Source organism: Ipomoea nil, unplaced genomic scaffold (assembly GCF_001879475.1).
Source record: "Ipomoea nil cultivar Tokyo-kokei standard unplaced genomic scaffold, Asagao_1.1 scaffold2922, whole genome shotgun sequence".
In the NCBI taxonomy this organism is placed as follows: Eukaryota; Viridiplantae; Streptophyta; class Magnoliopsida; order Solanales; family Convolvulaceae; genus Ipomoea; species Ipomoea nil.
Genome location: NW_017619350.1, coordinates 1,084,234 through 1,110,947, shown reverse-complemented (window position 1 = coordinate 1,110,947; position 26,714 = coordinate 1,084,234). Strand labels below are relative to the sequence as shown.

At 35.3% G+C, this 26,714-nt stretch overlaps 4 protein-coding genes across 6 annotated transcripts; 1 reads left to right on the top strand and 3 right to left on the bottom strand.

Moving 5' to 3' along the window:
- Nucleotides 1-2,184: 2,184 nt before the first annotated feature.
- LOC109161413 (U-box domain-containing protein 26-like) lies at nt 2,185-10,577 on the bottom strand. 2 transcript variants are annotated; one of them, XM_019309800.1, is made up of 2 exons: nt 9,014-10,577; nt 2,185-2,202 (listed from the first exon to the last, which is right to left on the bottom strand). In XM_019309800.1, exon 1 carries the CDS (start codon nt 10,295-10,297, stop codon nt 9,050-9,052), a length of 1,248 nt encoding a protein of 415 aa, XP_019165345.1. In that variant the 5' UTR covers nt 10,298-10,577; the 3' UTR covers nt 2,185-2,202; nt 9,014-9,049. The 2 variants fall into 2 exon arrangements, with proteins under 2 accessions (XP_019165345.1, XP_019165346.1); XM_019309801.1 differs by lacking the exon at nt 2,185-2,202 and having other exon boundaries at nt 8,929-10,348; nt 10,447-10,577.
- Nucleotides 3,049-4,287, top strand: LOC109161414 (transcription factor bHLH95-like). Its single transcript, XM_019309802.1, has 2 exons — nt 3,049-3,420; nt 3,515-4,287. Exons 1-2 carry the CDS (start codon nt 3,076-3,078, stop codon nt 4,094-4,096), a joined length of 927 nt encoding a protein of 308 aa, XP_019165347.1. The 5' UTR covers nt 3,049-3,075; the 3' UTR covers nt 4,097-4,287.
- Nucleotides 10,578-15,289: 4,712 nt separating the features above from the next.
- LOC109161371 (thioredoxin M3, chloroplastic-like) lies at nt 15,290-18,125 on the bottom strand. Its single transcript, XM_019309736.1, has 2 exons — nt 17,763-18,125; nt 15,290-15,862 (listed from the first exon to the last, which is right to left on the bottom strand). Exons 1-2 carry the CDS (start codon nt 17,971-17,973, stop codon nt 15,531-15,533), a joined length of 543 nt encoding a protein of 180 aa, XP_019165281.1. The 5' UTR covers nt 17,974-18,125; the 3' UTR covers nt 15,290-15,530.
- An 838-nt stretch (nt 18,126-18,963) lies between these two features.
- On the bottom strand, nt 18,964-21,933 carry LOC109161367 (ABSCISIC ACID-INSENSITIVE 5-like protein 4). Of its 2 annotated transcripts, XM_019309731.1 has the most exons (5): nt 21,808-21,933; nt 19,832-20,958; nt 19,644-19,715; nt 19,533-19,562; nt 18,964-19,273 (listed from the first exon to the last, which is right to left on the bottom strand). In XM_019309731.1, the coding sequence occupies exons 2-5, from the start codon at nt 20,933-20,935 to the stop codon at nt 19,199-19,201; spliced, it is 1,281 nt and encodes a 426-aa protein (XP_019165276.1). In that variant the 5' UTR covers nt 20,936-20,958; nt 21,808-21,933; the 3' UTR covers nt 18,964-19,198. The 2 variants fall into 2 exon arrangements, with proteins under 2 accessions (XP_019165276.1, XP_019165277.1); XM_019309732.1 differs by lacking the exon at nt 21,808-21,933 and having other exon boundaries at nt 19,832-21,773.
- Between the last annotated feature and the right edge of the window lie 4,781 nt (nt 21,934-26,714).

Sequence of the window (26,714 nt, the reverse complement as noted above, 5' to 3'; positions counted from 1 at the left end):
TCATTAATATTATCAGTTATATATTTAAATTTATATTAAAAAGCCTAACATATACTTTCATCGTTCAAGTCTCTTGTCTAACATGTAATTTTATCTTCCTTTTGTTATAAACTCTTTTAATAAAATGATAGAATTAAATGTTAACCATTTTTGTTAATAGTTGAATGACATAAATATAAACAAATGACTTAATTATTATAATATTGAAAAATAATGGAGTGTATTTCCCTTCTACTACTACTACTACTACTATTATTATTATTATTATTATTATTATTATTATTATTATTATTATTTAGCACAACGCACTAGTATTAATTTTTATTTTGCATTAAGACATTACTTCAATCCAGCTTTGATGGCTCATTCGGACAACTATTTTAAAGATGCTACTGTATATATAATAAATTCTTGACCCCTACTTAAAAAGATCATATATAATATTTAGACATTATTTGTAAATATAGGTTTGTGTGCATTTTGAAAAGATCAAATTAAAATAAAAATCTTCTTTAAAAAAAATATAAAAATCTTAAATTCATATTTGAATATGGTCATGTTTGGTAAAATATTAGCCTATCAGTCAATTTTGACTTATTTGACCATTATTAATTGTTTGATTTGGTTAACAAATTAACTTTAAAATGCTAAAATTCAAGAAGCTGCTCAAAACAGATTTTTCAACTAACTTTTTGAAAAAAAGAAATTATACTAAACAACTACCAGCTTACAACTAATTTACCAAACACCTTCCTACAATCAGCTAAAGTCATCAATTAGTTATACTCTTCAATTAACTCAATCAACTAACAACTATTGGCTAAGATGGCCTATATATGTTATTGAGTGCTAATATATACGAAAAGTACTAATGATTTAATTTATTATTTATTAAATTTAAAAAGTAGTATTAATGACGATTCCCATTCAATGTGGTCTAATTTGGTTCCATTTGAAGCTATAACAAAATTGATTGGACAATTAGCTTAGTCACAAAGTTTTAAGATCGATTCTTAGTGGGAACAACTTATTAATTTTTTTAATTTAAGTCGATCAATTATAGACTATTTAAACTCATTTATTTCTTTTTAATTTTTACATTCAGATAGTAATGACAAATTTTTTTATAAATAAATTAAAAGTAATATACATATATAGGGTAAAGACAACTGTTACTTCTTAATGATTGCACCTAAAACGTAACGCTCGCGATTTGTCCTTGCTGGTAATTATGTGTCACAAGATAAGAACTCATCCAAATGAGATACGTACAACATTACTCATCAATCATTAACCTCTGTAAAACAGGGCACTATTAAATTAACTAACTGTCAATTATTCATAAACTAATGATAATACCGACTTCCCTTAATAAAGGCTATCCTAAAACCCAATCATTAATCTTCGTAATCAAAGTTAAATTAAACCTCCTTTCAAAAAAAAAAAGTTAAATTAAACCTATAATATAGACTTGTTGAGAAAAGTAATAAACAATTAACTAATTGAAAACATAATACTGTAATAAAAATTAACTATAAATAATATTTAATAAGTTAAACTCCAAATATAAGGGTCATACATTGCTCATACCCTAGGGCATATGGATGAAATAAATTATGAAATATGATTCAACTACTTTATAAATTCCTAAATGATGATATACTAGTGGCTAAAATAAGGTCGAAGCATGCACTATGTAGTTGCTAATAAAATAACACTTTTGAAATTTATTATTTTTAATGGATGAAATAAATCATGGAATGTGATTCAACTAGTCTATTGATCCCTAAATGCTTGTACACTAGTGGCCAAAATAAGGTCGAATTATACACTACGTAGTTGCTAATAAAACAACAATTTTGAATTTTTATTTTTTTTAATGGGGTGTTTTTTTTAATGGGGTGTTTGGTTGGCATGAATTGCATTGGCATTGAATTGCAATTCAATGAAATGATAAACTACATTGAATTGCAATTCAATGAATTCATCCATACAATGAACAGGAAAAAGGAATGAAATGATATATTTGTCCCTAAATATCATCATACAAGGGTATTTTAGTCTTTATATCACTTCTCCCATTTCCATTATTCCTCCCTACCAAACAATGTAATTGTAATTCCTACTTTATTCTCACCTTATTCTTTTACTACCGAATTACAATTCCTTTCCGCCTTAATTCCTTCTTTCCAACCAAACGCCCTGTAAGAGTATTTGTATCAGTTTGGTTTTTGCACAACATTTTAGGAAGACATGTAGAAGAGAAAAAAAAGAAAGGAAAAAAAAATATATGACAACTAAGAAAAAGGGAAAGTAACGGTAAAAAAGATCAGCCGCTCGCTGGCGGTCACTATGACGCGTCCGCTGGGGTGCTAAGCACGCTCCTGCGCGTTTTTTTTTGCTTCTCTTGCAAAAAGCAAGGGCATTGTAGGAGAAGTCATAATAATCTATCTCCTCACCCTCTCTCCTTCACCTCAGTCATAATTCCTCAAAAACTACACCAAAATTTACTTATGGGCTTGCTCTAAGTTACTTTTACATTTATTTATCAAGTATTATTTTTGTCACATTTGATCAATACATAATTATCATTTTTATCACATTTAATATTTCTTGTCAAATTTTATAAAGAAATAACCATCACATTTTAAGTTCAAAATCATATCACCTTTAAACATAATTCATTATAATTAAAAGGCTCAAATGTGATAAAACAATGAAAACGCGGGAACATAATAAATTTTTATTTTTATCCCGCTTTTTCTCAAGTTTGAGCATGGATCTACGCGAGCAGCGGGACGGGACCCACATGGATGATACATTTTTTAGAATCATTTTTGAAGCTACCGTTTAATTGTTATGAGGGCAGTAACGGCAGTAATCATTCTAAATTGGTTTGTTGATATTTTTAGCGAAACAAAACTCCAAATTTCGTTTCCTTGCATAGGGAGAAAACTCCCCTATATATACACGCATATAAACACAGATTGATGATCTAAATTGCAGCGTGTATATATATATACACAGTTACACACACATATATATATATATACAACAAATATACGGAGTTTATATATGCTCATGGGTGACGGCAGTGCTCAAGATTGTTTCATCTGGGAAGATCAAGCATGGACGATGACGACCAATTCTGGTAACTCTGGAGAGAAATCCGGCCAATGTAAGTTACCAGGTTCCGGTACCTCCGATTGCCAGCTGCCGCCTACCGGGAGGAAGAGGCCTCGTGCGTCGGAAAGTAACGGTGACGGCGGCAGAGGTAAAGGAATTGAAGCAAAAAGTGGCGGCGGTGGAGGAGCTGAGTCTGATCATGAGGTACATATTTGGACGGAGAGAGAGAGGAGGAAGAAGATGAGGAGTATGTTCTCGAATCTCCATGCTTTGCTTCCTCAACTTCCTCCCAAGGTAATTGATTAATAAGATCGCGATAGATTATTGTCATTTAATTGCAATCAAACGAATTACGGATTTGGATCTATGTAATTAATACATTTTGCAGGCTGACAAATCCACCATTGTTGACGAAGCTGTGAACTACATCAAAACCCTACAACAGACTTTGCAGAAGCTGCAGAATCGAAAGCTGGAAATCCTCCATGGATTTAACTGCGGCAATCCATCGCCCTCCATTTTCGGCTCACAGAAACTCAACGCCGAGCTCACTACGAGGGAGGCGTTCCTGGCTGATCATCATCAAGGATCTTCCGGCGGCGGTCTCGCTTCCTTCATCGGATCATCATCCGCGGCGGACGCCCTGCTTCCGCCTCAGCCGCCGGCGTTCCAGACCTGGACTTCTCCGAATGTCATCCTGAATGTTTGCGGCGACGATGCTCAAATCAGTCTTTGCTGTCCTAAGAAGCCCGGCCTCTTTCCGGCCATTTGCTTCGTTCTGGAGAAGCATAAAATCGAGGTGGTTTCTGCTCAGGTTTCATCGGATCATCATCGCACCATGTATATGGTTCAAGCTCGTGCTAATAGGCCGCCGTGCGATGATCTATTCTCAGAAATGTCGGTTTCAGTGGAGGAGGTGTACAAACAGGCTGCCGGAGAGATCATGCTGTGGATAGCAAACCAGTATTGAACAATCCCATTGCTGTAAGAGGATCGGTTAATACAGCCAGAAATATATATACAGTAGAAATCAGGGATCGAAGTGTGGTTGTTTGCTTGTTTTGCTTGGACTACAAGCAGTAGTTTCCTTCTCTATCATGAAATCGACTCTTGGGCAAGGAGTTGTGTTATAATTAGTTCTTTCCTTGAAAAAATATTGTAGTTCGGGTATTGGATATTCGTGTTAAATTTTAAATTAAATTACCATTTTTTAGATCAAAAGGGATGAAAATTCTTGAAAAAAAAAAATTAATTTATATTAATTTATTAGTATCCTCTCCCATAACTTGGTGAATAAGTATTGCTATATTAATAAGAGCAATTACAATAGTGATTTGTGCTCAGTTTTTGAGAACTAACTTATGTGGGAGAGAGAAAGATTTGGGATTGCAAGGGATTGTGTTTGTGTAGGTTCCACAAGAGAGAGAAAGTGGAGAAGCCAGGCGCCGCCGGGCGCTTGCAAGTGTACATGCCGGCTAGCGCATTAACTGCGATGTTTTTCTTTCTTTTAGCGTCATGCTTTTTTTTTTCCCCGCTTTTTCTTTCTTTTCTTTCTCACATCTCTATCCTAATTGGCACCTAAAAAATTATTAAAAAATTATTCCTATTGAGGTTGCCCTAAGAGCATCCACGTTAGTTTAACCCCAATGCGGTTATTGAGGGGTTTTTGTAAGAGTGATTAGGAAAGAGAAAGAAATGTGGGAGAAAAAGAAAAATCAAATATAAAATATATTCTGACTTAAACAAAATTAAAAAAAATAAATCAAAGTCATTTTACGCACCTAGCGGCGCGTGCATTGCAGGAGCGCAGCAGGTGCGCGTTCCATTAATGCAATCATTTAATTTTTTTACTGAGCCCCACAATTATGCAATGCTTGCAGGAGAAATAACCCACCAAAATAACCCCTCCCATTCTAATTTAACCCCAATTTGAGTTATTTAATCTGACATAAACCCCCAAATATGCACCGATATAATGTTGCTCTAAGCGGTATATGATTCACTGTCGATTCATCATTTTACACTTTTACTCTAGTCTTTGTGAAGAAGTTTGCTAAATTGCTACTTTGTTATGCCCTCAATAGATATGGCTAACTACAACCTTCCAATTTTTGTTTAACATCTCCCTGTAAACGTCGGCGATATTTCGAGTGGGATAGTATGACAAATTGCTTCCTTTCAGACAATTCACAATTTCTTTTGAGGTGCTTTGAATAATTGCATGCATAAACTATTTTCCCATGCCCATCGAATACACTTAAGGGCATGCAGGCTGCAGCACGACTCTTACCCTCAACAACTAATTGCCATCCGAATATCTCAAAGACTCCCACAGACAACTGCTTTTTAAAAATTAAGTGTTGTCAATATTTGAGGAAATCCATGCATTATTAATTAGGTGGTTTAAATAGTATGAGTTGTTAGTATTTGATGAAATCCATGCATTATTAGGTGGTTTAAAAATTATGTGCTGTGATTATTTGAGGAAACTCATCCATTATTAATTAGGTGGTTTAAACACTATATAAAATGTGTTTCATTAGGTTGAGAAAGTAGTATATGAACAAATACTACATTGTAATAGAGTTAATAACATTCAAAAGAAAAATAATATATAAAATGTAGTATATATTTAGAAACTATATTACAAATACTATTAAACACACAAAAAAAAAAAAAAAAAAAAAAACATAAAATTATTACTGACGGTAAATAATGTTACCGGTAATAATAATATAACAACGCTATAAGAGAGTAACAATAGTTGTATTGCTTTTGTCTCAGTATAGAAAATACAGTGTCCCCTGCTCAGCTGAGGGAAGTTCTATTTATGCTAGGTCCTAACGGTAACAACATGAAGAGACATCCTTGGGGAGCCGAGCTAACGGCAAGAATATGAAGAGTCATGAATGAGGCGTTGAGGCTTTAACTCTCTCTCATCAATGGTGGCATCAAAGGTGGCTTCAATGACAATAAAGGTGACACCTGTTGGAATTCTAACCGTTGGAGTTCTGCCCGTTGGGTTCCCATGTGATGCTGAGTCAGATGCTCATTTGTGATCCGGGTCGGGTGCCAACCCCATTATCCTGTCAATTACAAAATAGTAAATAAAATAAGTAAGAAATAAATAGTTAGTTTGACCAATAAATAATAAATAACACAATCTGAGACGCGGTAGTATTTCAATACTAATTTTATTTAGACTTTAATACAAGGAAGTGTTCTCGCACGGAGTGTGCACAAACATGCCCATGGTCATGCACTTCACATTATTTAATTGAAGCTATATTTTAGCACGAATCTTGCATAATCGTGCACATTGTACCTTGTTTAGTATTTAATTGCACAATATTTTAGAAAATAACTAAATATTCATGATCTTATAGTCCAATAATATCAAGTTACTTCCTTAAGTGGAAGGTTATAGGATTGAGCTGACATTTGACCCTTACTCTGTTAGATTAGGGTGTAGGGACTATTGGAGTTGAGAATTCAATCTTTTAAGAAAAGAAAATAAAACTTCACAATAAATATTTATTCATGAAATAGATTTAGACATTTAATTACTTAGGCTGATAGAATTCAACAACGGGCTTATGTTTAAACAATCTTTTGTGGGCTTATGTTTCATTTGATTGGGCCAACAAGCTATTTGATCATTACATCAAGTCCACTCCTATGTATTTTTCTCTCCTAAATTCACTTCCTTATACTGTAAAAGAAAAAAAAAATGTGTTTATAGATTGACTAACTCCACTAACAGGGCGTTTGGTTGGAGGGATTTTAAATTCCCTTCCCACTTAATTCCCATCTAATTCCAAAGACTATTAAATTCCGTAGTTTGGTTGGAGAGAATTGCAATTCCCCCATTTTCATGGAATTAAAATCCCATGTCCCCCCCTGGTATTTTAATTCCTGGGAAAAAAAGATAGTGATGAGTCAAAATTACCTCTTCCTTTTTTAACCTAAAATTAATGTCTAACAATAATAATGGACATTTTTGACTTTATACTACTTATTCCCTTTCAATTCCCATGTATACCAAACATTGGAATTGGAATTCCTAGTAATTCTATTCCTATCAACCAAACACTGGAATTTAAATTCCCACTTTATTCCCAGTAATTCAACTCCCATGGAATTACAATTCTTTTCCCACATAATTCCCCCCTCCAACCAAACGCCCTGTAAGAGTTTAAACATCGATCTACTTTGATTTACAAAAAAAAGTCTTGAATTCGTAGTCGAGGGTAAAGCAATTCGCAGTTGCGACAATTGCCTGACTAACTCGATAGAGAATTGTCTCAAAAAAGAAATCGGTCTTGTTTGATAAATAGTTGTTAGTTGTTAGCTGATTGGGTTAATTAAAAAATATGACTAGTTGATAACATTAGTGGATTGTATAAATGTGTTTGGTAAATTATCTGTTAATTGATATGTGTTTGGTATAATTTCTTCTCAAAAAGCTAATTGAAAAAGTTATTTTGATGAGCTTTTTAAATTTTAGCTTTTTTGAAGTTACAAAAAACTAATTAACCAAACACTTATATTGATTTTTTAACCAATTCAAATAATTAATAGTAGTCAAATAAGTTAAAATTGACTGATAGAACCTCACCATCAGGGTTCAAAGGGTATATTAACCCAGTTGAGTATTTCAAAAAAAAAATAAAAAATTAACGTTTGAGTTTTTTATTTTTCCTATTTATATATTACCTTCCAATATTTGCGTCCATATATGATCTTGCAGCTTCCTAAAATTCTTTTTGTTCGTGTATTATTCCATGCACCTCCTTTGTTCTAACGGAACATAAAATGTGAGAATCAATCACTGTGTTAACCAACCCAAAATAATTTCTACTTGAAAAACAGAGACTAAAAAAGGGTGGGGGATAGGTATTTTAGAATACCTCTTTTTTAGTCTTTTCTTCTCCTTGGGGTACCAGTTTCGAACTCTGGACCTATGGGTTGGAGTTATCTTCCTCCAACCACCAGAGTCAAGAGGAACCGGTGTCCTATGGTCCTTAAATTTCTTTTTAATACCATCAAAGATCCCTATTGGTTGCTCTCAACTGGAGAGTGGGGATTACTTTGGCAAATTAGGATCCACACAACTGTGTGGACCACGGTCTAAAACATCATTGTGAATATTATGAGTAAAAATAATGTACAATACGTGTTTAGAATAATGAAACATCTTGGATAACATTACGTTGCGTAGTTAATGGAGAGGAGATCTTGTAGGGAATGGTAACACCATATTTTTTGGGAGAGGCTGGCGGCCACTTCGAGGTTTAATGTAGCATGACCATTATTGGTAATAGTATTATTGTGCCATGCTCATTTTTAGTCCTTTATCAACAAATTTGTTTAAATAACTTTAAACACGAAGACATTTTAATCTATTCAACTTACTAATCTTCTCAGTTCATCTTTCTTCTAATAAATCATCAACCTTGCAAATCAAATTTCAAATAAAAGGGGGATTTTAAGTTGTTTATGAAACAAGGAGCTTTATGTTCGAAATTAGGTCGGCAAGGTTGAGGATTTATTAAAACAAAGAAGAACTCAGAAGATGATAGGTTTAATAGCTCAAAATATCCTTATATTTAAAGTCATTTAAACATATTTATAATCAAATAAAAATATAATAACCAACTGCATAATGACGCACACTATATTGCACATGTGTTGCACAAATATGAAGGATAATTCATTTGTTTGTCCTAAATTTATAGTCATAATTCAATTTTAAACCATTTTTTTGTTCAATTCATCCCCGTTGGTCCTAGGCTCCTAAAGTAGAAACTGAATTACCTTTTTTTTTTTTTTTTTTTGTTGAACAATTAAATTTTACATGAATTTACAACATTGGTTAAATGACTACCCGAATTTATATGTTACGGAGTATATAACAGTATGATCAAAAGGGAACGACGTAGCTGCAATTGTAATCGTCTGAAATTGCAGTGAAGTCTTCCGGCCAACAATCGCGAAGCAGCTTCAGAAGCATTTGCGCTTTCCGTTTCGCCCGTTCTGTACAATCGCTTTGGACGAGCAGTAGCAACTGAGTCATCACGCCCGCCGCCGCCGCCTCTCGTTGAGCTTGTTCGGAGGCGGAGCATATCGAGAGAAGAGCTCCGGCTGCGTACTCAGTGGCCCGGTGCGAGATCTTCAGGATGATCTTCACGAGCAGAGGGACGGTCAATGCGTGGGCCGCGAACGCCGCACATCCGGATGGAATTCGGCATAGAAGCTCCACCGTAGCTAGCGCTCTCTCCGCGTCACACTTGTCGAAATCCTGCAACCTGTCTATCAACGCCTCCACTGCTCCGGCAGTCACCGCCTTGTGCCGGTATTGCTTTGCCAAACACAGTGCGAATAGTGCCTTGACTCCGATCTTCAAGGCTCTAGAATACGACAACGGACAATTGAGAATTCCGACGATTCCTTCGAAGATCTCATCGGCATTGCTGATTTGAGCTCTAAGCTCTGGCGATCTAGTTCCGGAGAGAACTGACTCTATCAATGCGGCGGAGTTCATTCGGACATCAACTGAAGGATTTGAGAGCAGAGACACAAGGTAACCAACTCGAACCGGATCGGAAGACACAATGACGGATTCAGCCTCCGGAAGGGGGAACATCGACAGAATGGCGAGTGACTCGTGACTCAGCTCAGGCGAGTTGGAATCCATGTTCGAGAACAAAATACAAAGCAGAACTTCCCGCGCGTTATTCGCTAAAATAACGGAACGGTTCTTATCCGATTCACAGGCAAGTCCTCTGAGTCTCCTCAGTGCAGAAAGCCTGGACCTCGAATGACTCTGCGTTGAAGACGCCTGGCTTAGCAAGGACCGGACCAAACCCGGTTCAGCCGGCTGTTTCGGGGTAGGAATCCGCTCAACTCCGAAAGCCCGGTTCGCCACACACCATTCCTGTATTAGCCGCCGGAGAGTATGGTTTGGAATCAAAGTAAAGTCCGTGAGCGGCGCTCTGGTTACCGGACACGTAGTATTCCCGGTAGCCACCCAGGACTCTATGCTTGCCCGATCATACGTCTGACCGGTACACACCGTCACCGGATCCCGCATCAGCTCCAAGGACACCGGACACCGGAAGTGATACGGGATCTGAATCCCAATATCCAGAGGGTCTAAGCTTCCAGGCATGCTTTCTTTACTCCCGTCTCTATATATCTCTGTGTTCCGTGTTTGTGTTTACTATAAAAAAAGAAAATATGAATCTGAAAAATTCTCTTTAGAACTTTATCGGGGGAAGGCAAGGGGTGGTATACGGATAGAGGAACAGAGGAGCATACCAAACAGGGCGTGGGGGCTTTTTCTCAGAGTTTCTGTTAGATATTGTTCTCTCTTTCCTGACTGTGCATGTAGGACTAGTATACTAGCTAGCTACCTCCCTCACGTGTGTATTATTTACTATATTTACGCCTGAAATGGACATATGCATTTAACCAGGGTTGGGTGAGAGGAGGAGAGTGGCGTTTGGTTGGTTGGTTGGTTGATTAGTCGAGAGCCGTGTGGTCAAAGCTAGTGTACTATTGGCCCCTCACGTAGTGGGACCCAATGCATGCTCAAATCCAACTCCTGTTTACGTCAATGGGGTATTAATGAATGGACATCTCCTCTATCATCATTTTCCAGGGTTGATGAATGATGATTGTGCATTATAGTTTAGGCACTCTTGACTTTGCATTTTAGTCCTTTTTCCCATAAACTTGGCAATCAAAGGCAAAATCTCCCACTCTTAGAAAAGACGTTTGGTTGGAAGGAATGAATTATGAAGGAATTGAATTGTAATTTAGTGGAAATAAAGTATAAATTTAAATTATATTATTTGGTGATGCTGAATAGAATTATTAGAAATGGGTAGAGAAAAAGTGGTATAAAGTCTAAAATATTCTTGTGTAATAATAATACTAATAATAATTAAGGGTTAAAAAGTCGTTTTCTTCATTTTTCTCTTCTCTTTCCTACTGAATTGAAATTCATATAGGGGATGATATGAATTGTAATTCAACAAAATGAGAGAATTTGAGTGGCCAAAGAATTGTGTTAAAGTCAAATATAATGGATTTTGAATGAATTAAATTATATTGATTTAGTTTTTCTTTAGGTGGAGAACTAATGCTTAATGCTTACAAAAAACTACTCCTACATGAGAGTGAAACTCACATGAATCCTATATTATTGGATGCAATATTCCACTTGAAAACCAATTTAGTTATCGCTTATCAATGAAGAAACTTTCGTAATCTCTATATAGGTTTATATTGTTTGGTTATACTAGTAATGTTAGCAATAAAGAGTAACTAATACTCTATTTTGTTATTTCTTTCACATCTCTCTTAATATTCATTTATAATGTAACATTTTTGTGACTGGTTATTTTTACAAAATTTAATTATTAAATAAAATTTTTAAATTTAGATCAATCAATTCATAAGCACCCACTAAACATAAAGAAGTATTATTATCACTTGAAATTAGAGGTAAATTTAGTATGAAAAAATAACATTATTCTTTTAAAAAGAAATAGGGGTGGGGTTCTATTACTTATGTTAGGGTGCCATTTTTGCATGAGCAACACAGATGAGTTTGAATTTGTATCGGAGAATTCGAGGTGGATACATTAAATTGAATTAAATGATGATAAAGCTAGGAAGTTTCGATGATGGGGGCCAGGCTTGCACCAACCATAAAACAGAGTTGCAAAAAGGGAATAAATGATCTTATTATCTGGATTTTATATATATATATTTTTTGAAAATATTTATTATCTGGATTATAGTCATTGCATTTGCTAAAATCAGTTACTATTAAAAGGTATACTTTTAAGTAAAGTCTACTTTATGATCTTAGTTAATAAAAAAATTGCTTTGTATAAATAAATAAATAAAATTATTTTCTATAATTTATAGTGATCTACTTAAATAGATAATTCAATTTATCTTACCTATAATTAAGTGGTTGAAATAGACATTAGTGTTTTAGTACCAGAAGCAGTAGATTAGTCCACCGAATTGAATTAGGTGCTGATTTTGGCTTGTACGGTGGGTCAGATCTTTTGCTGGCCAATATGGGTGGTCAAGGTCAAAGATGAACAGAGAGAATGTGAGGGGCCCCAGGTTGTCCCTCTCCCCAATCTCCCTATCGCATTATGATACATGAACCGTCCACTCTAAACCCTGACAACCTTTACGGTGAACATACTTGTGCGTGTACGTTTTAATTTATAGCCACCTTCTTCAAGTTTTGTATATGCAAATACGTCTGCTCCGTCCAAAAGAGGAGATAGAATGAATAGAGGGATCATTAACTCATCGGGGAAAGTATTGAGCGTGGGATTCGAAATAGGGAAATTTCCAAACTGGGATACCAATCAGGGAAAGTGCCTTTCCCTTAGGCGAAATTGATGTTTTGTAATTTCGCCTAAGTGTTTGGCAACATAAACATTAACGTATTTACAAAGCTATATACCGTATTAATTTAGTAATTGTGTATAATAATGCCGTGTTAACTGTATTAATTTAGTAATTTTGTATAATAATGCTGTATTAATTTTGTTCTCCTGTATAATAATGTTGTGTTGTTAATTAAATATTTAAATATAAAATTGTCGTGATATTTAGTAAAAAATTTATGAGTAGACAATAATACAAGTAAAAATAATAATTAAAAGTGAAACATAGGTACAGTATAATAAAATCATCGAAACGTGTAACAGGATTATTATTATACGTCTAAAGTGTATAGTTCACCATAGACATGGTCATTAATGAAATATTTAACCGACCATGGATAAATATTTTCAACATGACATGTACCAATGACCAACAGGAGAACACTGTTGTCCTCCAAACTGAATAAAACGACATCGTCCTCGGTTGTATTAATATTAAAATGTGTTGTTATTTCTTCCCACTGTTCTGTGAAAAAAGTTAACGATGTGTCAAAATATAGGTATAGCTTTCATGTTGAGATCTTGATAATTAATTTCTCTACTGCAATATTTTTTTGTTTAACAACATCAATCACAATAGCTAAATTATTTGAGGAGTTTGCATCAATTATTTATTCGTCCTTCTACTAATTAACATCAAATCAACAAAATAATCGAACACCTTAATTTATTTAATGTTTATTCTGCCTTTTTTTTTTCTAAAAAAATTGTAATACGATCGTTCAAACGTAAATACGTTAATTTAAACCTATAAATACATTGTTTTATAAGTAAATACGTTGATTGTTAAGTAAATACGACGTTAATACGTAAATACTGCACAAATACGGTGGTTCAACGTATTTCAAAAATAGACATGGAAATTGTCTTTCCCTTAGGCAACATACCAAAAGTACAATTTCGCCTAAGGGAAAAACAATTTCCCTCTTTTGTATCCCATGTTAGACATTTCCTTTTCAGGGAAACCATGTTCAAATTCTTCCTCACCGGCAAAATGACCCATGAATAGAGCATATAATCTTTGTATTTAAAAATCTTAAGTTTATTTTTTGTTAATATTATTTTAATCGAGTGAGTTTATTGTATGAATTTTTTAGTAAGTGATAAATTTTACTTAAGAATTGTTTTCAAGGTAAGGTATGTTTCGATTCTTACTATAAACATTAGAAGTATGGATTTAGATTTATTTTTTGTATGTAAAAGTGTACAGTTTGATATTAAGTTTTGAAATTAGATTAGTTCGACTTATGTGCTTATGGACTTAGAGTATGTTAATGAAGTTCAACATATAGGGGATGTTTGGTAAATAGTTGTTAACTGATTGGGTTAGTGAGTTTGAGTAGTTGATAGCATTAACTTATTATAGAAAGATGTTTGGTAAATTAGTTGGTAGCTGATAACTGATTACATGTAAAATGACTTTCTAAAAAAATTGATCGAAAGCTAATAATTTGTTACAAAAAGCTAATTAATAAAACACTTATATTGAATATTTAACTAAGTCAAACATGCACCTAAAAATGGTCAAATAAGTTAAAATTGACTGATAAAGTAACTATATTACCAAACAGGACTTACTTACTCCAAAATGATTAATTTCCAACCATAGGGGCCCTACACTCCGACCCGACAGAGCAAACAGGATTTACTTGCCGGTCCAGCTTGGTGTAGGCGTATAATGCTAATTAGAGTTATCAGAAAACAATGAGATATGAAGCATCGTCGCGTAGTGGGGAGTCGGTCTTGGCAACAGTGTGGTGCCAGGTACCGGACGACCCGGTTTGTCTGTAGTCAACCCGGCAAACTTGCCGGTACAGCTTCAACCATTGCTTCCCCAATGATGCACGTGTAGCTGGAGCACACTCCCGCCCACGTGCACCCAGCGGAGCACCCCGCACCGCTGCTGGGTACTTAGTAATTCATTATCCATATATATTATAGCTTGAACAGGGTGGAAAGTTGTCGATCTTGGGATATTGGGTTTTAATACGCGTATCTATAATGCTCCGCACGTTCAAAGCTTCAAAGAATGCGTGCCTGTTAATGGCTGTAATAAATGGAGTAATTAAAAGAGTACTGTTTTATGGAGAAAACGAATTTCTATAGTGATTGCAATGCTGAAAATAAGAAGGGTCCGAAAACTTTGAGTAGTTATGTGACTTCTTTTGTGCACTTTACAATCTATATTGAGGTGGCTCCCTACATGTTAATGTGATCACTAGATTTAGCACTCTTCACTATGAATCTAGAGTCAAAGCTGTTGATTCAAAGTGAAAGGGGTTTAATTGTTCAAACATGTTAAGATTGAGAAGTTACGATTAAACATGTCTATAGGGAGCAAAATTGAGTCACAGACTTAATGACAAAGTTAAAACGAGATGAGATTAACTGTTTCGGATTGAAGTATTGAACCCTTCTATTTGATTTTTTTTTTTTTTTTTTTTTTTTTTTTAAAACATGTAGTCAAACGCAACATCCTTTGGCCGGATTAGTAGCCAAAAGAAGTATTTTAGTACTAGAAAGTCACGAATTTGATTCTTATCAACACCTTCTTGATTAAACTCACCAAACAAAATGCAAATTTGATTCTTATCAACACCTTGGTTAAACTCATCAAACAAAATGCAACATTGCAAGTCCACAATATAATAAGAGTGTAAACAAAGAATTATAAAATATTAAAAAATCCCGTCAATATTCGGCAATGCCATTGCCAGACAAATTTTTTGTACAACTAGTCCCATATTATTTCGTTATACCTTGCAAGACAAGAAGAGTAAAATGCAATTTGGAAGTTTAGCTAGCACCAAGTTCACTACGTGGTAAAGATAGTAAAAAACCGAACATTTACAAAGCTTTAACAAACGTAAAACCATAAAGTTAACCATTGGTGGATCGGATTGGGCCAGTGAAACTTCGTGACTACGAACACTGTGAACTGCTTAAGACCCTCTCTATGGCCGCCACATAGAACTCCTTAGGCATGGTACCGATGACAGAACCACATTTCTCTCCATTGTTAAACAACAAGACTACCGGCACTGCCTTGATATCGTAATCCTCAGCAATTTGCAAGTCGGTATCTGCGTGGAGTACAAAGCATTTTATTCTTCCTGAATAATCAGTTGCGATTTCATCAATCACCCTGTGGACCATCTGGCAGGGGCCACACCAACTGGCATAAAACTCGACCAGTACAGGCACATCACTGCTCAGAACCAATTTGTTCCACGACTTACCGGTGACAACTGCAGCTGTAAATCACAAAACATGAAGCGAATATAATCAAGTTTTTAATGTATTCAGTTTTCATTAAGTATCCTGTCACAAGTGGTATTAAGAATAAAAATTCATATCCTCAGCAAAAGATACAACACACCTCTGCCAAAAATCTCAGTTACAAAAATAACAACCGAAGTTCAATGCTAAGTTGTCGCCTAGATGCTTTGAGGTCATGATCCGAGAATCATATTGATGGGTTGAATAGAGGAGGGCTAGCGATCGTCCTAGGTACAGCTAGAGGATCTGATCTCATTCCAGAGATTATGCCGTTTAGGGGAGCACTTTCCAAATTTCCTTGGTCAATCAAATCTATAATTAATGGCCCGTGATTTCCAAGATCACTTTCCTATTTTAGTCCAGCACTCGAATTAGAATCGGAGGCCTATAAATAATTAAATACCCTGAAGAAGGGTTTGTAAACGGTTCAAAATTTTTCATTCTCTAAGCAATAATAGCATTCTACTCTCTCCAATTTTCTTGAGTACTATATTCTTGTTTCCGATCGGTCGAGTTGGCTTACAACAGCTAAGGTAGTAAAACCAAACACATAAAACAAACAATATTCCATCATCTAACCTTTTCAAATCCCACTCTCCTCCACCAATTCTCAAGTTTTTAATCCTAAACTCAAGAATCAAAAACTCCAATAAGGCTATAGTGAAATTAAACATTTCACTAATTTGCAACATATTGCACACACACACACACACACACAGATATATATATATATATATATATATATATATATATATAAAATCACATAGCTTCACAAATCAGTCCAGTCTGAAAATATGCAAAAGTAAATATATAGAAGAAAAGAAGTAATAACAAATAGATATATGGCAATACATATTTATGACTTGTGAGTTTTGAAATAAGAGGATACCATCAAGATTCAAGGGATTTCCAAAGCCAGCTTATAGACAAAGAAGATTTGGTAAAAATAAAATAAAATAACATGACTGGAATTAAAGAGCCAACAATGTTTTAAGATCAAACCGCCAAATTTCCCAGAAATACATATATAGAAGTATTCATAACAGATTCCATCCTAAGCATACAGCAAGAGAGAACACTTAGCGGCCAAAAGAAATGACAACATAAACTCCAAATGATTCCATTTTCATATGCTTCAACCCTGACTGATGATCACTTCCATATTTAATTTCTTCCATTTTAACAAAACTAATTTTATGTTCAACGCATCCATACCAAAACAAAGGTGAATGAGTACAATCTCTCAATTAGGAGACCAACAAATTTCCAATTGCCTTTAGCAGGTCTGGGAAACTCACCAAGGAAAAATAATGTCCAATTGGAACCCATGCATAGCAATCTGGGACAGAAGAAAAGGGTATATATGGCTATTGTGCATCATGAATTTTACAAAGAGAAACAAGGCAATTATGCTACTGAGAAAGGTAAGGCAATCAAGTCAGCTAATCAACTTAAAATCACCGCAGGAAGTGTCATTAATTTTTCTACACAGCTGTGTTCCTATGTAATTTCACCATCTCTATTCCTCCATGTCTTTCCTTGCCACCCTTCAGCCTAAACAAGCAAATCCCTAGAAGTACCTAAAAACTGAACTTAAACAGAAGAGAAAAGGCTTCAAGTGTAACTCAGCAAATTTTTTGAAGTAGCCAATAAGCCATTTCTAGCCTAGGCGAGTTGATTATTGAATCAGACATTCAGACCACGATATATTTTACTCGGATCCAATTATGCACTGTTTGAAATTTGAAACCATGCAATATGATTTACAAATTCTGAGAAGCATAAATATCGGAAATCCGCAATCAGGTTCTAAATTACACACAGTATCAAGTGAGAGAGAGAGAGAGAGAGAGAGAGAGTGATCAGTTTCCAGACCTTTGGAGCCACGGAGACAAGATATGCGCAAATGGGAAGCAGATGGAGATTTCAAGCTCCTCTTGAGCTGTAATGGCAAAAGGAATCTGAGATTCACCTTCTGCGGGAAGTTGGACGGCAACGAACAGAGAGAGCGGTGGCGGAGAGGCGCCTGCGGGAGTGGTAAAGAGGAAGGAGTGGCATAACTCGAAGCCATTTTCAGTACGATCATCAGATTTCCAGAAATAGATCAATTCCCAGCAGTATTGAGTAGTGTTCTAGGGCGAACTCCGAAAGGAAGATCCACGATTTCCAGATACAATTTAAAAAATACTCAGAGAATCAGAGCGGAGGACGACGGTAATTCGGTAACGTGCTCCTTTTTTTTTTTTTTTTTTTTTTTTTTTTAATGACTACAAATATTGTAATTATTATTTAAAAATATACACGGGATAAATAATATTTTCATCTAATACGGAGTAGTTCACAAATTATATGGGAAATATAAATTACACTAAAAAAAAGTGTAACGAATTTGATTGTGATAGTTAAAAATGATTTTTAATATTATTGTACTAGAATCATACTACATTTATTATTTATCTCTATTAAAGCATAATGTGCTTATTTTGCTATTCAGATTCGAGGGGGTGAGTTATGAATCTATATTGGCTATGACAATTGGGATAAAGTTTGAATTTGTGTTAAATTCTTTGTACACAAAAGCAATAGTTATACTGTGAAACCGTGTTCATTATACTCACAATGAACACGGGATAGATCCATAATTTTTAAGTCATAGATTCATAATTTTTATACTGTAGATTCATAATATTTGTATTGCAAAGATGAAATAATGCGATTGTGAAGAGAGAAACGTTGTTAACAACAAATGAAAAACAAAATTATGAATTTACAGCATATAAATTATGAATCTACCCTTGTGTTCATCATGCGTATGGTAAACACGTTTTCAGAGCATAATTTGCGACATAAAAGTGTATAATTTAATGTTATATTTGTAAGTTAAATTGATTTGATTTATTTGAGTTTATGGAGTTCATCATTACTCTCGTGTGTGTCTTAGATTAGCCCATTTCTACTTCATTAACCCATCAGGCCACTAGCCCAGCCCAATAACATGTTTTTTAGCTGATTGGTTAGTAAAAATATGAAAATTCACGTTTATCTTTGTAATAAATTTATTTTTAAAAAAAAAAACAAAACAAAAACAAGATAGTTTTAAAAAATCATTGTCCATAATTTACAGAAATGGCAGTCTCAGATATATATATGCACAATGCTAGCTAGCTAGCTAGCTATAAGGGGAAGAACAAGATCTGAAATTCAGATCACAACAATTTTATACATGAAGAACATTGTCCAAATTAAACCTCCTAATCTAATTAGAGACTGACTTTGCACAAATCTTAAATTTATGCATCCATTCCACTCTATTACCAAGGCCCAGTAAGCGTCCTCTTCAAGCATCTTGGTTTACTTTCCCATGGCACAAACATTTTCTCCCTCATCTGTGGACAGACAGACACATCCAATATGAGCATCAAAACCCATACTCCATAAACAAGACTACAAGATTTATTTCATGAAAACAGATGCCCCAACGTTGTCTTTTTAAGGAACAAACACCTTTTCTTTTTTGTTCACTATCATGACATTTAGTATTCAGTAATCATATTAGACTTCGATTATATGGATTCACACACTGGATGGTACATGTAATGTAATGACATTGGTACTAAAGCTAACTTCAGTTAGATGCATTTTTACCTGATTTTTCCGCTTCTCCAGAAATTCAGCCTGTGGAAACACACATACACGAGTGATTATGGTCATTGTATTTTCAAAACAACCTTAGATTTGTTGGCTTCACAGACATACCTGTTTTTTCATCAGTTCTTGGTTGATTTCTTTAAGCTTTGCTACTTCCGCTTCCAACTCAAAGGTATAAGCCTGCCATGTTTATGCAATGGATGTTAATGCATGATAAAGGGGAACCAATAATTTTATTGGAGCCAGAAGAGAAAACTAGAATCTGCAACAAGTAATGCTTCATTTATGTAGATAACCTGCTTCCTGGCTCGTGATCTTGCAGCAGACTCTCTGTTTTTAATCATTCTCTTACGCCTCCGCTCCACTACCTTTTCTATAGAGTTACATGCTCTCCTCCCTCTCCCGCCTTCGTTAAATGCATAAGGCGAAGGGGATAGTGATGGCATGCCCAGATTACTGTTAAGAGCCACATCTGAAGACAATGGAATTCCAGGGGATCCTTCTCCTCTTCCTCCTCCTGCTGCTGCAGCCCCATTGCGGCGTAATCCTGCCATGCTATTCGCACTTCCTTGGATAAGTTCTCCCTGAACAGGATTAGTGTTATGTGGAGGACTTACCATTCCAAGAGCAGGACGCCTTGCTCCTGAGCTAGCCTGCTGAGGATTGTTTCCTAATTGCATTGGAGAGGCAAAGGCCAAGGTTGTCTGTTTAGGAAAAAGTGGTTGGTGAAGCTGAAGCTGTTGATGATGCTGCAAAGGTTGTTGCTGGGTAGATCTGGTGGCTCCTGCACTAAGCATTGGATTAGATGCACCAGGAATGGCTGCAGCACTGTTATTATCTGTGATTTGTTTTCCTGGTTCTTGAAATCCCATACTATTCAGCTGAGTCACACTGCTGCCAAATCCAACACTATTTGGAACCATTTCTTCTCTTACAACCCCTGCTTTGAACAAAAACTCTTCCAATGTCATTTCCCCCAAAGTAGATTGTCTTTGGCCAAAGCTTGATCCACCATAGCCACAATCTTTGGTGGCACCAGTGTCTTTCTGAAAGTCTTTCCACACTTCATCCACAGTTTTCTGACTGAGCGTCCTGGGCAGCGTTAGAGAGCCTTGTCTCTGCAAGTTCCCACCAGGGACACTACCATTATCTCCTGCACCAGCACAACATGCCTGGAACGGTTGAGATTCCTCGGCAGTCCAAATGCTCTTCAAAAGATCCTCCATATTCATAGACCCGAAATCCTTCCCAAGTCCACCAAATGTAGTCTGGAGCTCATCAAATGTCAACGAGTATATCGAAGATTGTCGAGCCAAAGGGAAATGACTGGCTGGCTTCCCTCCATTACCTTCTGGCTGTGGTGTCTCCACAAAGTTCTTAAAGTCCAAGTATGACCCCATTATCCAAGAAACAGATCACACAGCTGACAAAAAGTTTTAACAAATCCATTATCCAAATAAGATCTCAAATCATCATCATAATCTCTAATATGCAAGGAATTCAATCAGATAAACTGGCAATTGCCTGCACGAGCAGCTTAGTTGGTTCCTAGATGGGGTAAGGGCAAGATAAACTGGGAATTTCTCTTTGCTCACATTTTCCTCAAAATAAATTTTTTGCCTTAAATAGAAAGAACATAAAGAATTCAAAAATACACTCTGGGAATCAACATTGCATGTGAAGTTCTGCACACACATGACACACCACACTATATACTGCCTCCCACCAAACTCTGTCCACATCAAAACACAAACTTTTTTGCCATTATAACACAAGCAGTTAGATTAAGAAGATAAGTTAGATATTATGGTCCTTATGGGCAAATTCATAAACACGTCAAAGGCATGCCAAGTGCCAACTAGAATCTCCCTGTTAGATTTGACATCACTGAAGAAGAACCCAATTCAGCATAGAAAAAATGGAGAAAGCAATCCGCTTCAGAAACCACTAAATTAGAATCTCTATATCTCTCTCAAATCAGATTCCAAATGCATCTCGCTATATTCAAACCGAAATTCCAATGACTGATCTATATTCAGCTCATACATGAACTATATTTCTCATTTCAACTTTGTTTAACGTTAAATCCATTCTCTCCGCTAAAAACTTCAATCCATTTTCAGTCAACATCATCATTACGTGACCGGAACAATGATGAAAACCTAAAACCTTCTTCCATTGGCCCCCGAGGACAACGGAGCAGATAATACATAAAAATGAGAGAGAAATATCAAATATACAGTGGAAACTGAAAGGAGAAAGACGATCTTACCCTTTTAGAGAGAGAGAGAGGATGGGTGGAACAATCGTGACGGTTGCTTCTTCCTTCTTCTTCTTCTTCGCCGGCTGAGGCTTGGCGGAGCGGACAAGTGTTTAAGCCTTGTCTGGGACACGAGTCCACCCGGCTTTTTAAATACCGCAAAATAACGTCACGCTCACTTTCCCTCTGTTTTCTTTTTTAATTCGGATATAATACGTGGCGCCTCCAGCGTCCGCAACGTGGATCAATTGACGTCGACAGTGGGCTCTTGATGTGAACGCAGAACCAATGGGAGGGCGACAGGTTGGAGGATCTATACCGTTCATTCAGGCTTTTCCGACAAGGGCTACGTGTGAGATGTTAATTGGCATGCTGCTTGTAGATAGACAAAAGAGACATTTGAAGATTGATCGCACTGGGAATTGTGGGTACACGAATAATTGCACATGTACGCATTTTGTTTACGTTTTCAGGTTTTAATGTACGAGATTAACTAAAAAATGGTAGGCATTTAACACTATTTTAGGGAAATTGTATGTGGAGTTAAATTGATTATTGGGTGGGAGATTACATCAAAGATACATATATGAGTTTTTATAGTTACAATGTTATAGTTTATTCTTATGGAGTGAGATTTTGTAAATAAGACATTCATCTTTCTACATAAGACAATATTGAATTACTGTGATTTAATTATTTGTTCATAAAAGACGCATTTTTTTTTTTTTTTACCTCCGACCACACATCCCGACCCAACAAGATAGCATATGAGTAAATTACAATGACGTAACGACCGATTAAGTGGGAGTATCAGTACCTGATGCCTACAATAAACCCACCATATTGAGTTTAACCAGACACTATCATGACTCAGTAATGTATCATTAATCCTTACCTACAATTCATTCCATTATTAAGGGTCTATTTGGAAAGCAGAAAAATGACTTCTGAAAAATGAGTCATTTTTCATAAAACTTTTTCCTTTCCCGTGTTTGGTTGCATAGCATACAACTGTTTTTGTGCGTTTGGTTCATTTTATAAAAAAATGAGTAGAATTGTATAATTAAACATTTTAAATATTTTATTTAGAAAATGAAAATATTTATAATAATATTAAAAATGATATTATTTATATAACAAAAAAATAATAATAATAAAACTGTTTTTATGGTTTTCGTTGGGAACCTTGGTCTGAGTGTGAGGGAAAATGACTTTTGTCAAATTTTGGCTGAAGTCATTTTCCACTAAAATGACTAGATTTTTCACAATCAGAAAATATTTTTCGTTGACTGTATTTTTCAATTGCATCCAAACACTGAAAATTCGAAAAATGATTTCCAGAAATCATTTCCTGAGTTTTCAAACACAACATAAGGAATTAATTGAATTGTTTGTACTTTAACTCCTTAGAGCATGGATATCAGTGGATCTTTGGAAGATATTGGAACAGTACAGACACATTTGGTGGATATAGAGTGCAAGAGAGAGAAAAAAGATGAGTAACTGCAAGGCTAGAGTTATTTGCAGACATATGGGTCCACAGAAGAAAATTTACAGCTCGTAGGATAAATCCCAACCGATGTCGCCACGTGTGCTTTGCTTGATCGGAAAGTTACTTCCACCGCTTGCTCTTGCTCAAGTCGTCTTGACCGCTCCTTTCTTCCCGACCGCACCGCCCGACCCGTCACTTTCCTGATCCCTTTACCTTAGCGCCGGTGTTAGGAAGGAGACACGTGTCAGTGGTAAGTGTGACCAAAAAGCTAGTCCTATATGGTGACACGTAAGGAACGTGTGTATTACATGCCGACACCGAAGAATGCTATAAATACTAATCAAGGACCAGGATGAGGGGACTTTTGGGAAGATTAAAGATACCTGGTTCAGAGCTGCCCGACCGCCGTCAGTCGGCCCTCGTGCTAGGTTATTTAGACTACTCTTATGTCCACGTGTATTAACACTATCAACAGCCTTGCACGCTGTGCGTGAAGGTCACCAGTGCACCCAGCGGGCGCGTCAGGCGCGCTGACACAGCGTGCCTGATAGTGCTATTATTATTATTATTATTATTATTATTATTATTATATAAAATCAATTTTTTAAATTTTCTTTTATTTTTTCTCTCCCCTCCCATATTCTCTTTCATAATCACACTTACAAAAACTTCTAAAAAACCAAAAAAAAAATAATAATAAAAAACTCAACCATTGTGGATGTTCTTACAATCTCGAAAGCTAGAGATTTCAGCATTTGCGTTTAAAAAAAAAAAAAAAAAAAAAATCCGCCGAAAACCATAGCTATTATGGTTTTCGGCAGAAACCATACTTATGGTTTCCGTCGGAAACCTTGTTCTGAGTGTGAAGGAAAATGACTTTTGTCAAATTTTGGCTGAAGTCATTTTTCCGCCAAAATGACTAGACTTTTTCTAGTCAACGGAAAATGTTTTCCGTTGACTGTATTTTTCAATTACATCAAAATAAATCATTTTTTTGAGTTTCCAAACACAACCTAAGGAATCAACTGAATTGTTTGTTCTTAAACTCCTTATCAGTTGATCTTTGGGAGATATTGGAACAGTACATGCACATTTGGCGGAGAAAGAGTGCAAGAGAGAGAAGAAAGATGAGCAACTGCAATGATGGAGTTATTTACAGACATATGGGCCTCACAGACGAAAATGTACAGCCTTGCGTGTTGTGCGTGAAGGTCACCAGTGCGCCCAACTCACACAGCGCGTGTGACCTTTTTTTTATTACTTTTTTATATATAAAATTAGTTTAGTTTATTTTTTTTTTCTCATCTCATATTCTCTTTCCTAATTACACTTATAAAAACTTTTAAAAAATCACAAAAAAAACTTAACCATGGTAGATGCTCTTATAATCCTGAAAGTTAGAGATTTCAGCATTTGCGTTAAAAGTAATTAACAATATTAGGCATTGGCCCTTGGGTTTCGTTTGCTAATAATTTTAATTCTAGTAAAGCAAACACAGTACCATTGAATTGTACAGAGGGTGGAAAAGATGAATGGGCCTAGAGTCTAGATTAGAGGCTACCAAGCACTGCGAATATATGAACGTGCGCACGATGAATGCGCCATTCATATTGGTCTTTGGCTCTTTGCATATGGTGCAGCTTCCGCGTGAATGATTGACATGGACGTCTAAATTATCAGCTATGTCGTGTATCCACAATAGTACATGGACACGTTTCTAACCTCAGTTGGTTCACTTCTAACTTCTAAATATCCGTTTCATATATTTTTGTTGGATAATAAATGTGTAATATTATATGTATTTTATTTTTTACTCAGTATTTGATTAATTAAGATAATTTTTATTTATTTTATTTTATTTGTCCATCAAATCAATATATGTGATAAAAATTATATACTCTTTAATTAGACATGATTTTAATATATTAATGTGAGTGAGTAAGATTTGCGTCACACTCTTAGTCAACTAACTTCTGTTACTTTTTAAATTTTATGTTTCTACTTTTCAATCATATAAGATTTATTTTTTAGGAATCTTGAATAGTATTTGATAGTACTATAGAGCTTGGGCCAAAAGAGTTGAAATAATATGAGCCCACGAGCAAGGTTTTTGGGCTTAAATTGGATGAGAATGGAGTTTGGAGGTTGAATTGGATTGAGAAGTAAAGTTAACGGGGATGAAGTGCAAATACTTGATGAATGAGATCCAAACTAAATAATGGGAAAGGGTTTGGAGGACAAAGTGTGATAAGATATAACATGCAAGATGCCAAAGCGCAAAGCCTGTTAAAAGGAATGCTTGGGAACTGTTATCATTTTTTAGCTTTGTGGGCATCATTGCAAACTTGCAAGAAATATGACGATTAATAGGGAAACATGTGTGATTGTGGTTTGTTGGGTATCCTATCACACGGGTTTGCCTCAATCTTATGTCCTAAGGAGTATTGTAAAAGGGGGACCATGTCCCTTCCAAGGATCAACACATGCGTGTTCAGTTGTATTTTTCACCTAATCAGTAGTTGATCATGGGTTAGTATGGCTCGTTGACTTTCAAGCAAATCAACATGTCATTTGTTGGGCTTATATGCTAGGTCTTTTTGCATATGATTTGACTCCTTATTGTATTTATTCCATTTGTAGCCCATTTACAACATTTTAATAGCTTGGGCCCCTATTAATATATTATCATATTCTTCCTATTTATCTAATATTAATCTAATTTTATAGTGAACGTTGTTCATTAAAAATCATTAGTACTGAATACTTGTTAAATGATTGTCTTATAAAGTTGTAAATATGTTTTAAAATTTTAATAATTTTAATTTTTTACTTTTTATTTTTTGTTTGTATTATATTTATTCATGATATTAAGAAATTGATACTGATGTACTTAATGCCACAAGAAGTTGTGTATGAGCAAGGGAAAAACAACAAAGAATAGTAATTAATTAGAAACCAATTGACTGTTTATTACTTTCTCACAATTTTCTACTAAATATCTATTGTTAAATTTGTTTATAACAAACAAAGTGATCATCTCTCTTGATACTGGAGAGTTGATGTTGACTCCATTTCATTTATACACCAAAAAAAAAAGTATATATATTGTCATTAGCACATGTTATAACTTATAATGAGTTGACCTAGGTCACTATAGTCTAAGATTTGATTGTCCATTGTAATCTTTGTCACATGTTGGTTGGTTTATGTTCTAGGGAGTGGTTATGTATGTTCATTTCGTCAGATCTAAACACTGTTAATTTATTAGTCGAGTCTATCCTATTGAACTAGATTTCATAATCCCCTAAGTCCTTAATAAACTTATCAAACATAATTGAAACTAACAACTTTCAAATCTTAATTGTAAAATTCATTTAGGCCGAACTTATCACACATGATTTTTCCATGTAATATTACACATGGCACC